This window comes from Oncorhynchus mykiss, chromosome 13 (assembly GCF_013265735.2).
Source record: "Oncorhynchus mykiss isolate Arlee chromosome 13, USDA_OmykA_1.1, whole genome shotgun sequence".
Taxonomy (NCBI): Eukaryota; Metazoa; Chordata; class Actinopteri; order Salmoniformes; family Salmonidae; genus Oncorhynchus; species Oncorhynchus mykiss.
The window spans coordinates 24,159,671-24,173,292 of record NC_048577.1 but is presented as its reverse complement, the minus strand read 5'-3'; the positions used below and the strand labels follow the sequence as shown (position 1 = coordinate 24,173,292).

Here is a 13,622-nt window from a genome sequence, read left to right as displayed (position 1 = left end):
CTGGACCCTTTCTTTCTAAAATTATCTGCCAAAATTGTTGCCACCCCTATTACTAGCCTGTTCAACCTCTCTTTCGTGTCATCTGAGATTCCCAAAGATTGGAAAGCAGCTGCGGTCATCCCCCTCTTCAAAGGGGGTGACACTCTTGACCCAAACTGCTACAGACCTATATCTATCCTACCATGCCTTTCTAAGGTCTTCGAAAGCCAAGTCAACAAACAGATTACCGACCATTTCGAATCTCACCATACCTTCTCTGCTATGCAATCTGGTTTCAGAGCTGGTCATGGGTGCACCTCAGCCACGCTCAAGGTCCTAAATGATATCTTAACCGCCATCGATAAGAAACATTACTGTGCAGCCGTATTCATTGATCTGGCCAAGGCTTTCGACTGTGTCAATCACCACATCCTCATCGGCAGACTCGACAGCCTTGGTTTCTCAAATGAATGCCTCGCCTGGTTTACCAACTACTTCTCTGATAGAGTTCAGTGTGTCAAATCGGAGGGTCTGCTGTCCGGACCTCTGGCAGTCTCTATGGGGGTGCCACAGGGTTCAATTCTTGGACCGACTCTCTTCTCTGTATACATCAATGAGGTCGCTCTTGCTGCTGGTGAGTCTCTGATCCACCTCTACGCAGACGACACCATTCTGTATACTTCTGGCCCTTCTTTGGACACTGTGTTAACAACCCTCCAGGCAAGCTTCAATGCCATACAACTCTCCTTCCGTGGCCTCCAATTGCTCTTAAATACAAGTAAAACTAAATGCATGCTCTTCAACCGATCGCTACCTGTACCTACCCGCCTGTCCAACATTACTACTCTGGACGGCTCTGACTTAGAATACGTGGACAACTACAAATACTTAGGTGTCTGGTTAGACTGTAAACTCTCCTTCCAGACCCATATCAAACATCTCCAATCCAAAGTTAAATCTAGAATTGGCTTCCTATTTCGCAACAAAGCATCCTTCACTCATGCTGCCAAACATACCCTTGTAAAACTGACCATCCTACCAATCCTCGACTTTGGCGATGTCATTTACAAAATAGCCTCCAATACCCTACTCAACAAATTGGATGCAGTCTATCACAGTGCAATCCGTTTTGTCACCAAAGCCCCATATACTACCCACCATTGCGACCTGTACGCTCCCGTTGGCTGGCCCTCGCTTCATACTCGTCGCCAAACCCACTGGCTCCATGTCATCTACAAGACCTTGCTAGGTAAAGTCCCCCCTTATCTCAGCTCGCTGGTCACCATTGCATCTCCCACCTGTAGCACACGCTCCAGCAGGTATATCTCTCTAGTCACCCCCAAAACCAATTCTTTCTTTGGCCGCCTCTCCTTCCAGTTCTCTGCTGCCAATGACTGGAACGAACTACAAAAATCTCTGAAACTGGAAACACTTATCTCCCTCACTAGCTTTAAGCACCAACTGTCAGAGCAGCTCACAGATTACTGCACCTGTACATAGCCCACCTATAATTTAGCCCAAACAACTACCTCTTTCCCTACTGTATTTTATTTATTTATTTATTTTGCTCCTTTGCACCCCATTATTTTTATTTCTACTTTGCACATTCTCCCATTGCAAATCTACCATTCCAGTGTTTTACTTGCTATATTGTATTTACTTTGCCACCATGGCCTTTTTGCCTTTACCTCCCTTATCTCACCTCATTTGCTCACATCGTATATAGACTTGTTTATACTGTATTATTGACTGTATGTTTGTTTTACTCCATGTGTAACTCTGTGTCGTTGTATGTGTCGAACTGCTTTGCTTTATCTTGGCCAGGTCGCAATTGTAAATGAGAACTTGTTCTCAACTTCCCTACCTGGTTAAATAAAGGTGAAATTAAAAATAAATAAAAATTGTCTCTTTTGGGTCACTTTTGCTGGTCCCAAGCCCGGATAAAGGAAGAGGGTTGGAATTGTGACATTAAAAAAAACAAGAATCGACAGAGGAAAGTTAATTTGTAGTTCTAAACATATTAAGGGTGTTTTTTACTCACTTTTTGTCTCTCCCACGACGTTATTCCTCTCTCCTACAGCGTGCATCACAATTACGTTCACATGGCCAATTATGCAAATTATGTGATGACGTAATTTAGTGACTTTTAGGACAGCCAATAGCTACTTTCCTTACTGAGGAGTTTTGGCAACACTGGATATCGCATTCAGCTAATCAGGTTGCAGCAGTCTGTTTTCTCACACCTAACCTAATGTAACTAATGTACCTAGCAAGCTAATTTTAGCTAACTAGTTTTATAGTTTTGTAATTTATTCCAATAAATTTCAGAATTCCCCAAAATATATTCATGGAGCTAGCTAAGTTTTAATGTGTCCTCACTACAAGAATAAGCCAATTTGCCAACGCTAAAATCAGTGCCATCTATATATATATTTTTAGCAAGCTAATTTAATAATTTTGTCTGACATGCCGAAAATGCAATCGTGTTTGCGTTGAATTGTGGTTCATATCAATCCCACAAGTGATCAAAGTTCTTCACTTTCTACGTCGAGCTAAATCGATGGCCGAGTGGGCAACGTCGTTAGGGAATTGGACCTGCATCCGGTTTCGACGTGGATTCCCCATGGGAAAGTGGCTACCGCGATGGCTGAGGGGTTCCAAATATAGTGTTTGGACGGCAGCCCTGGTCTGATAGTTTCGAAATAAAAGTTGTACCCACTGAACATCCAGTTTTAAATTACATGTATTGGATTTCTTTGCATGAACTATTTTACAGAACATTGTTCACAGTTTTAATGCAAAATGTTAAACATTTGTGAAATGAAATTATAAAGTTAAAACGAGATTTAGAGTAGAATACATTTGTTTTACCACCGATGATGCAATTAAGTTAGCAAGTTAGGTATGTAGGTGTGGTGGTAAGTGTCATAGTAGTCAGGGATCAGTCCAGGGCACGCCAGGTAGTCAGCAGCACGACCCGGTGGGCTTGAGACAGGCAAAGCCAGGAGGAATCATCAGGCCAGTGTGTCCTCGGGCATAGAGAGATAAATAGGGTGATTAGTAAGAGCATTCGGATCCGATTGGTTTTATCTTTTTCATTATTAATTACACTTTTCAGATTGCACACGTTTATGAACATATCATTTAATGAACCTGTAAATAAAACTATAATTACGTTAATTGCATATTGCATCTGGGTATAAAAATACATTCTACTCAATCAAATTGTAACTTTATAATTTCACTTCATAAACGGAATAATGTTCTGTAAACGAGTTCATGCCAACAAATCCAATACGTCATTTACAACTATGTTCAGTAAGCACGACTTTTATTACGACTTTTTAGCACGATTATCCTTGTTAATTTTACGCTGCTATGTTAGGGGTGGAGAAAACAGACTGCTTCAACCTGATTGGCTGAGCGTGATACGCTACATCTGAGACTAACATTTAGTCACTTTTAGCAGGGTGGTGGGAATTGGTGTTTCCAAAAAAGAAAGTACGCATATTTTCCCCGTTTTTGTATCCTTGACATTAAATCGAGTTACAGAGGAAATCGAAGCCTTTGCAGCCTGAATAGCGAATGTTTTAAATACAATCCGTTCGCCGGGGGACACTAGTGTATTACCGGTTGGGCACATTAAGCCCAGACGATAGTTGAGATCCACAGCGCCCACTAGTGGCTTCCCAAGCTACATGGGGGCGAGGCGTGTGCCACCGTACCAGTCAACACTGTCAGTTCAGAGCGTAATTTCACTTTACGTCATTCCTAGCTAGTGTAGTTGTAGGTCTATCTGCAGATTAAAAAAATAGCTCCGTCAGTGCCTGTCCTGCTGTTCAGTGAACGGTAGTTGTCTGTGGCTACTCAACGGTCTCCTCGACAGCTCGCCATTGTGTAGAGCTCCACGGCTATTTTGGAGAACCGCGGTGGGGAAATGAAAGTATAGACGGCGAAGAGTTCGATGTCTGGTGTTCCTCGTTGTAGAGCCTATGTTCTTGGCGTCAATTTGACCCCGATGCAGGATTTGAAACCCTTGCTGGAACTACATGTGGTAAGTTTATGACTGCGTTTCTTTCACCATTGTTAGAATTATTTAAACACGCTTCAACATGGAATAATTACGCGTTAATTTACGTATAAATGAATTATTAGCCGTTATTGACCTGTTTGCCATTCTCTTTAAAAAAAAGAAGCATTTTGTCGCATTTTGTTGCTGTGTCTTGAGTCGAGAGGGAGAAAGCACCTCTGTCTGAGTGGCTTTTTTTGTTGTTACATTTAGCTACTTGTCTGTTACGTTGCATGTGGAAGGAGGCCCTAATATTTGAAACCAGAACGTAATATTGTTTTTAAGTCTCCAGTTCAGTGAAGAGCCGACTGAGTACTTTGTGGCAGGTGGCGGTGAGTAGGCTATGGCGCCCCCATCACAGCCATAGGCTATCTGTGGCGTATGCCTTTGGAGGTCAAGGGCAGCTGTTGTGACAGCTACAGTAATACGTCAGTGACAGCTCATACAGTGAATTGATCAAACATGCGTTTTGGCAATACAGAGAACCCAAACCATTCAATGTATAAGATGCATCAAAAATACAATCGTTGTTAGTAGGCTAGTCATCCATACCATTTCCCGCAGTCTTAGTGCTCCAGTAGTGGGAATGTCTGAATAATGTTTTTCTGACATTTTGAAAGAGCAAGTGACACCCACGCGTGACTTAGTTTCGTTTCAAATGCTAGAGCCATGTCATACCAACAGTGATCATAGGGCCTTGGCTACAGAACCACTTTTTGGTGGCATGTAAGTCGTTGAGGGAGTGGGAGGAGGAACTTCACACCAATATAGCTTTGTTCACTGAAAACGTTGCCGTTCATGTGGGTCCCAGTACAATTGCTACTTTGTAAGTACAGGAGCGTTATGTAATGTTGCATATTTTCTACATTTGAGACTTGCCCATAGCTTTGTTGTGACTCATCGGATATAGATTTGGTCATCACATTGTAGTTGTTTGAGTGACTCATTGTCACCTTTTTATAGGAATATGATGAGCCATAGGTCCTGGAAGCTAAACTAGTAGTTTAGAAAAATAGAAGGCATACATGCCTTTTCAAACTGTTTAGGCTAAACGTTAATGAGTACGCCATACTTACAGACTTCACTGGGGGAATGGGGCCTCTGAATGAATCTGATACAGCCCTCTGGTTTTGTTTTACCGTTTTGTGAAGCTTTTAACTACTGCTGTAAAGATTTCCAAATCGTTTAGCGCTGGTTCAGAGATGTGGGTGGTAAAAAAGGGCTAGTTCTGGCTGCTGCCTTGTAGGAACCTAACAGTGCAAAGTGTTATTTGCATTTCAACTGCAGGGCAGAGTGACATTCATATTTGCACAGGGAAATATTGATTTTTTTTTGTTTTTTTGTAGAGTTTGGTTGCATGATTTGGAAATGATTGTGCCTTAGTTCAACTCTGAGGCCTAATGCAACATTTCCTTAATTTGATTTAATAATGATGAAGATTTTAACATGTGCATGAATTGCCCATAAAAACACAAAATAATTGGAGTGAGGTATTAATTAAAATATGAAAAAGAATAGTAAGAAATCCCCCAAAGGGTTACCAACATGCAATGATCAACCACAAGGAATCTGCACAGATTTGCAGTAGGCACACAGACCACACTACTACTAGACTCAGCATTCCATCTCCGTGACTAAAGTCCACCTTTGCTTCCTTGACTCTGTCTGCTCTGGTTTCCAGTAAACACTATTCGTTCCTCTTTTTCCTTTTTCTTCTACTATGCGAGCAGGAGGGCTGAAGTTCACCTAAATATTTCAGCAAATTGGCTCTGAAATCTCCCTCTTGGTGATCAATCAAAATAACTCTCCGTAACTCTGCGTCTCTTCCAAACAAGCTTAGGTCCTTCCAAAATGGCACCCTATCCCCTGTATAGTCAGATTATTTTGACCAAGGCCCTAGTCTAAAGTAGTGCACTATATAGGGTGCCGTTTCAGACGCAATTGGAGTCTCTTCCAAACAAGCCCAGTAAATCAGTGCTACAAGCATCCACTTGCCTGCTGGAGAAACCTAGGCAAACAATCCTAATGCCAGGCCAGCCTGGCTTCTGAGTGTGGTTTCTCGCATGACCAGAGCCCAACAGTGAACCTTGTCTTTCAACCTGGCATAAAATTATTATCTTCCAGGAACCTTTTGGGCAAAATTGAGGCCGAAAATGCTTGCATTCCAAATATGAATGTTTAACTTTTACTGCAATCTTGAAGGACTTGGAAGTCTGACAGAACTTTAAAGAAGTAGTGTGGGAAATAGAATGATTAGGCTTGTTGACGAATGAGGGTTGCAATCTCCGGTGCAGGCTGCACTGTGTGCCATTGAGAAAGGTGCAGGATCTGGAATTGCTCTTCCAGCCTAAGTGTGCACAGCAGAGTTTGTATTAGAAATCGGTGTGCAACCGAGACCCTCCTCAAGATGACGATGCCTGCTGAGTATGTAAGGCATGCAGCTGCCTGCTACCACCCTAAAAAAATAAATAATCCAATGACATTTTGACCTTGTCCCAGATGGGGCTCTACAAATCCCTGGCACTTCATGGAAGTACACACTGAAATAACATTACTAAATAATTATCAATAACATGTGGACGGATTCTGGGTCGTATTCACTAGGAAGCAAACAGGGAGGGACTGCTTGAACTTGTCCAATAAGGAACTCCTGTTTTAGTATATATTTTTTTCTCCAGTTAAAGCACGTCGTGCTACGGTGTGCACTAATGAATATGACCCTGGTATATCGGAACACAGAGCTCTTGGGAGAACCAAGAAGTTCATGTTGGGACATGAGTTTGAAGTGGTCATGTGCTCGAGGGGTGGACATTGCCTCGTCCCAATCTGAGTGTAATCTGAGTGCCATCGCTGTAAGCCTGCTGCGAGTATGGAGTGAAAGAAAGCCTTCTGTGTGCCTGGAATGCTGTTGTAATCAGACACTTCTGTGTTGTTTTTGTCAACGGAAGGTGTGTTCCTATTTCTATATTGCTGCTCTTTTTTTTTTCTTCTCTCAACTCTCGCTTTCACCTTCCTTTCCTCTGTCTTTCTGTCACCCCTGTTTTTCCCGGTCAGCCGAAATCCCCTGTCAGTCTTCTCTATTCTCTGTCTCTCGCTCTCTCTGCATCTCTCACCCGTCTTCAGACAGTGTCAGCAGATGGCAGCGTCAAAGGGCCCCACGTGTGAAAGGAATAAGTGAACGGAGCAGGGGTGGAATACGGGGCTGATGAATAATTTTACAGAGTGGGGGAGGCATAGTTTTTGCAGTGAGGGAACTACTACAAAATGTAGCCTAGTTACATTAAAGTAGTGCATTAGTGAATAAGGGGCCATTTTGGATGCACTCCAAGTTGCTCTCTTACCTCCACTTCCATATCCAAGCAGCAGCACTAGCTGCAATAGTGATGGCAGCCTGAGTGAAGAAACATTTTGGTTCTTTCTTTCCTCCTTTGCTTGTCCCTCCTCCCTACCTCATCCATACCTCCTCCCTCTCTCTCCCTGGATTCCCAGCTGACTGTATTCGTCATGGTAACAGGCGAGTGTGGAGCTATCCCCAGCCACGCGCATGCACTTCCCTCCATGTGTGGGCTGTGTGTGGGGGGGGGGGGGTTGGTGTGCTCAGTGTTCAGAGTCCAAGTTGGCGTGTGTGGCTCTAAGCAAAGCTGACACACTCAAACCCTCTCTCTTTCTCACTCAGTCACTCACTCTCTCACACAGCAATGTTCTCTACAAGACGGTTTGGAAATGGGATAGGGAATCTCTTTTCCTCTGGCTTTCATAAAGGTAGCACACGTTACACAACGGACTGAAAGGGGCGAGTCTCTCGCAGACTGTGTGCAGTAGTTTATGTAGCGGGGTAGAGTTACACGTACCAGTGAGACAATGCACTGCAGGAGAGGTGTGCTCTGTGCTCCATCTTAGGTGACAGTTTGGGAGGCATTCTAGTGCGGCAGTTCCCAATCTAGGGGTCCCTGATACGAAAATGGGGCCGTGGGAGAATTTCCCAAATCCTGAAAAGAAATCATCATTCTAAAATATATATATATATATGATGTCTTTATCTCAATCATTGTAATGTAGTTTACCTTTTTAAAAATCTAAATGGAAGATAAAATTAAACCAGAGAGCGCCGCACTTAGTCATTGCACTTAGTCGTTGCCCACTACGCTATGAAACCGCACACTACTGCAGACCGGCCGCAATTGATATGGTGAAAACCGTGTGTGAGGGCTGAGATGATTATGCATTGCCTTTTTTGTTCGCTATACATGTGGTGGGATGTCATTCATAAGGACATATTGTTCTGTCTCATGATTCACGAGCATGAAACGTCACAGGGCGTGTTAAGTGTGCTGCGTGGCTATATTGACGTAAAACAGGTTCCATGGTATTGAATGATGGGCTTTTGCACAGATGGGGGCGCCATCTATGGCGGGCAGGACTCTGCACTCTAGTGCCCTCTGCCATATGGATGCATTGTGATACATCGAGAGCAACTGGCGGTAAAAGAGCTGATTTGTAAAGTACATCAAACCACATTCACTGCGCTGTTCACAAAACTGTGGAGATAAGAGATCAGAGCATGACAACGTTCTATTTCAGATTGAGGCTTGGGGCTATTGGGGGGAGGGGGGGGGGGGGGGGGGGGGGGAGTGTTGGAAATATTTTTTTGCGCATTGAGAGAGGCGCTGTTGTCATTCACAATGTCTGTAAAAGAAAATGGACTTGGTTGACTTTCTGTGTAATGGAAAGAGTGTCTCCTTGCCTTTGTAACAGACATATTTGGGAAACTGAACACAAGCATGCAGGGGAAATACAAAAACATTCTACAGATCAGTGGATCCAGAGAGAACTATTATTATTGGAGAGCAAGGGGGGGAACCCAAAACATGTGGGGGAAATGTATTTGAATGGTCATCTGTCTCAGAATACACCAGCTCGGGAACTCGGGCCTCTTTCTATAGCTCCGACTGTCTGACCTGAAGATCACTGACGTCATGATTTTGCCTCCATATTTCTAAGAGTTCCCAGTTGTCTTGAAAGCGCCATCGGTGCTCTCGTCTGGATTAAAATCTAATGTCGGTCCAGGTTGGCTGTGACAGCAGAGATGAGGTGGTGGTGAGAAGATTCATTATGTCAGACAAATTATCAATTGACTGCCATAGCCCCAAATAAAAAAGTAAACATTGGATATGAATTACAACAACAAACAATTCCCATGGCTGGGGTCCTGAAAAAGTTCAGATATCAAAATGGGGTCATGGCCCCAAAAAATTTGGGAACCCCTGGCCTAGTGTGTATGATACTATCTTTCCCTCTTTGTTTTCTGACCTCTATCTGTTTCTCATCTCAGAAAGGCAAGCTGATGATAAATAAGGGAGGTGAGTGAATGAGTTGGAATTGATATGAGGACAGAAACTACACCTCAATGATAATTATCTATACATTTTACTCCTTTCCTACCTAGTTTGCAATAGGTAGGACAGGGGGTCTGGTTATGTTGCCCTGTGTGTCTGTAAATGTATTTTAAAAAATGACAATCAATCAGGTGACTAAGCCGGATGTGGAGGTCCTGGGCTGGTGTGGTTACACGTGGTTGTGAAGCCAGTTGGACGTACTGATTATCTTGGCAAAGGAGAAATGGTCACTAACAGGGATGACAACATTTGAGAGGGACGCTTCTTCAACTGTATATACTGATTATGTATGTAAGAGATATATATCTCTCTTACATGCATGCATACTGAACAAAAATATAAAAACGCAACATGTAAAAAGTTTTATCGATTTACGCTTAAAATGGTCACATTTGGGCTTTAAAAAAAAATATGTTATATACATATTTTTTTAAACCCCAAATGTGACCATTTTAAGCGTAAATCGATAAAACAGCAGGTCCATTTCTGCCCATTTTCTATGCTGTGTCCGGGCAGGAAGTCAGTTTCCTGTGCTGACACGTCTGTTAGCACCGTATTCTGATTGAGTCAGGTGGTTCAGTTGGGAACTTGCTTATGTCCCAAATGGCACCCTATTCCCTATTTAGTGTAGTACTTTTGACTAGGGCCCATAGAGCTGGTCAAAAGTAGTGCACTATAAAAGGAATGGGGTGCCATTTGTGACTATTCCACTTTGTCAGAGCTTGCTGCCACCCACCTAGTCAGCTGACGTGGCCTCACATGCTAGTTGGTCAGCTGACACCCCCCCCCCCCCTATACACTGACGCTGAGCGTGTGTTCGCTGCTTGCTCATTTAATTTCTTGTCGCTGTTTGCAAGGAAGCCCCTCTGCTTCCAGGAAGCTTGTGTTGTAGTTTGAGTGAGAAGTGGGTATTTTCCACTTGTTATATTGCTGATAAAACGATGAACGAGGGATTTTCCTCTCACAGATGTTTGTTCATTTTAAACACTCATATCACGTACAAGTGTAACTGACATCTATCTCACTTCGTTTTGATGTGGTATGTCTCCCAGCAGTCATTCTTTCATAATAGCTGTGCCTCACTGACTACTACTCACTCTTTCACATATGACGTAAAAGCAACCATATACATTTTTCTCCTGACACCTTGTTTCTGGTCTCTCCCACAGATATATGTTGGGTAACGGTGTGAAGCGCAAACTGGATGAGGACGGCCTGGAGGAGGGCAAGGCGCTCCTCACATCAGCGGCCGGAGCAGCGGGCAGCCACTCGAGGGTTAACTACACGCTGCAGCGCCAGACGGTGCTAAACATCTCCTTGATGAAGCTGTATGGGCCGCCGCGGACGCCCGCCACTGAGCCAGCCCTGCAGCGCCGCGTGCTCATCAACAACGTCATCCGCCGCATCCACCACGAGTTCAAAGAGGAAGGCGGTGCGGGGCTGCGCGCACACTTCTTTGCCGTCCCGCCGCCGGCGCCGAACATCACCGAGGACGAGGGCTACCACGAAGCTCCGACATCTGCGTTCGGCGGCGTCCTCTCCCCGCCCCTCTCGCCACTGTCGTCGCTGGACTCTGGTTTGACCCCGGCCTCGCTCCTGGACGATGACCCGCCACTGTTCTTCGCCTTGCCGCCGTCCTCACCCCACCCCCTGGGTCACCACCCTGTCTCGCCGAGACCGTCAGAGCCCCCCCCGCCTCCTGCCAAGGACAGCTTCTCCTCAGCTTTGGAGGAGATCGAGGATCTGTGCCCCATCGCAGTGACAACCTCTACTACCTCCTCCCTACCTTTGTCTCCTCCACCTTCACCCCAGCCCCCACTCTCTCTACCAGCAGGGATAGACATGAAAGAGGAAGGGAGGACATACAGCCCGAAGGACAAGGAGTCGCTCTTGCTGGACGAAAGCCAGGCTGCAAAAACAGACCCTCCCAGCGCCCACGCAGACATATCGCCCTCCTCCGGGGGCTTCCTCACTGACTTTGCCCTGGATGACATTCTATTCACGGACATCGACACCTCCATGTATGACTTTAACCTCCCCTGCGGTGCCTCTTCAATACCGCCGAACTTGGGGGTGTCCAAAACGACCCCCATGGTCACTGCGGACGACCTGGTCAAGACTCTGTCCAGTTACAGCGGGGGAGGGGCGGGCTCTCCCCCTCTGACTCAAAACCAGCCCTTCAAAATGGACCTGGCTGAGCTCGACCACATTATGGAAGTCCTGGTGGGGTCTTGACTGACATCGGGATCGTGTTCAATAGGCACAAAAAGGAAGAAAACTGAATGAAACGGCAAGTTGCTTGTCCAATAAGAAATGCTCATTTACATTTTCCGTTTTGCTACGGTGTGCCCTAAGGAACACGACAAACTCGATAAAAAGTGCCGTAGGCGGTGCAATGTTAAAATTATTATAGTTTTTTTTCCTATGTCCGGAAATTGTAAGAGACTTCACCAGAGACGTTTTAACTACACTGTGCATGCGTTGTGCTCGCCTTTCCGAAATGGAAACAAAATGTTGAATATACTGTATGGAATGCATTTATTTGATTGCAATTTGAGTGCCTTTGTCTGTACTACAATTTTCTTCTCTTCTCCAAATGCAAAGATTATATCTTTTGCACACAGCACCATGGGTATACACCGATGTGTCCAAATTGAGGGTACTTTAACAATATTTTGTATGTGGACAGCTTATCAACGTTGACCTTTTTCATAGGCCTCATTCAAGTTTCTTTTTTTTTCTTCTATATTTTAATGTATTACTCATAATTTGTTAGTTGAATTTATCATACTGCTGTGTATGACCTTTCAACTCTCTATTTGTAGATGGACGTTTCCTTTTATGGCATGTTTTTGAATTTGCTCAACTGATCTGACTCAAAAGGATATCAAGTGAAATATACAAGGGTAACCTTGCAAGGTCTTTAGTTCACAGTTCAAACACAATTGCAGACATCAAGAAATGTTGAAAATAATCTGTACTAAGTGATTATGAAGTTTATTTATTATTAATTTCTGGTGTACCACATATTTATTCAAAACATGACACTAACATTTGGGTTGTACAGAACATGCAGTCAAAGTCTGCTAGTAATGTGTGAAGAAATGCGGTGTAATATATTTGACCCTGGTTTTGTTTTTCAGGGAAGTGAATGCCGGTAGTCAGTGTGGTGGGCTATGTCTCTGGTGTTTGTCAATCGATCAGTCGGGAAGCAGTTAGCCAACAACTTTGTCAGTGATGACTGTAGTAATCCAAAGCCTTTAAAACAAAGCATTTCTCGTCAGTCAGTGGCAAAAAAAATGTATGCTGCTTACTGTTCTTTGCATTATTGTTTATTATTCTTATATTTTTTTAAAAATTGGAAGCAAATGTGGTCATTTCCAGTCATCTCGCCGATTTTGTTTTTAAGTTGACCTGTTTTCAAGAATGGCTGTATTTTAACACGGACCTTCAATCTGTGCCTTGTTCTATGCAATATGTATTAATTGGTCTGAAATATCTGATTATTTTTATGTATAAACGTGCATACGACTTTAATGCAGTTATACTTTTGTAGATTTATTTTATACAATAAATGAAATGTCAACAATTCTCAGCCTGTTCATGTGTCCCATTTGAACTACTCACTCTATAACTTTCAAACTCACCTCTGGACCTCCATATCTAGTTCCACTGCTTTTTTTCCCACTGTCCCCCTCTAATTAGGGACTGACTTAGATCTGGGATACCAGGTGTGTGTAATTAATTATCAGGTAGAACAGAACCAGCAGGCTCCGGACCTCTAAGATAAAAGTTGAATACCTTTGCTCTAAAATGTGCCCATGACTACTTGTGGCCTGTGCTGGTATACCACAGTCTGGTTTCCCTCCATAGTATAACCTGACAATCAAAGGTACTCTGAGGTAATTTCCTGTTTTGGAGTTGACAAAGGGCCTGGCTAGTCTGCACTCTTTGGTTCAAGACTTTTGGTTGCCATGGGAGAATCTCAGTTGCATTTCCTTAGGGTTTTCTCATCTGGTCAAAAGTCTGTTCTCTGTGACCCGGAAACCGATGTGGTGTAGTGGTTCGACGTGATTTCAGTGTATCCCACAAAATAAGCTTTATCTGCCCCAACCCCTTTGAATCAGCTGTTGATTGTCGGAGTAGAAAATCATGCTATTGTTTCATCAATATGACAC

At 43.8% G+C, this 13,622-nt stretch overlaps 1 protein-coding gene across 1 annotated transcript; it reads left to right on the top strand.

Annotated features, from left to right (window-relative positions):
• The first annotated feature begins 3,350 nt into the window (after positions 1-3,350).
• On the top strand, positions 3,351-13,035 carry LOC110486015 (SERTA domain-containing protein 2-like). The gene is made up of 2 exons (XM_021557307.2): positions 3,351-4,033; positions 10,614-13,035. Exon 2 carries the CDS (start codon positions 10,618-10,620, stop codon positions 11,677-11,679), a length of 1,062 nt encoding a protein of 353 aa, XP_021412982.1. The 5' UTR covers positions 3,351-4,033; positions 10,614-10,617; the 3' UTR covers positions 11,680-13,035.
• The last annotated feature ends 587 nt before the right edge of the window (positions 13,036-13,622 follow it).

Excerpts from the sequence above, each read along its gene's own strand:
- LOC110486015 (XM_021557307.2), top strand. The coding sequence starts at position 10,618 with ATGTTGGGTAACGGTGTGAAGCGCAAACTGGATGAGGACGGCCTGGAG.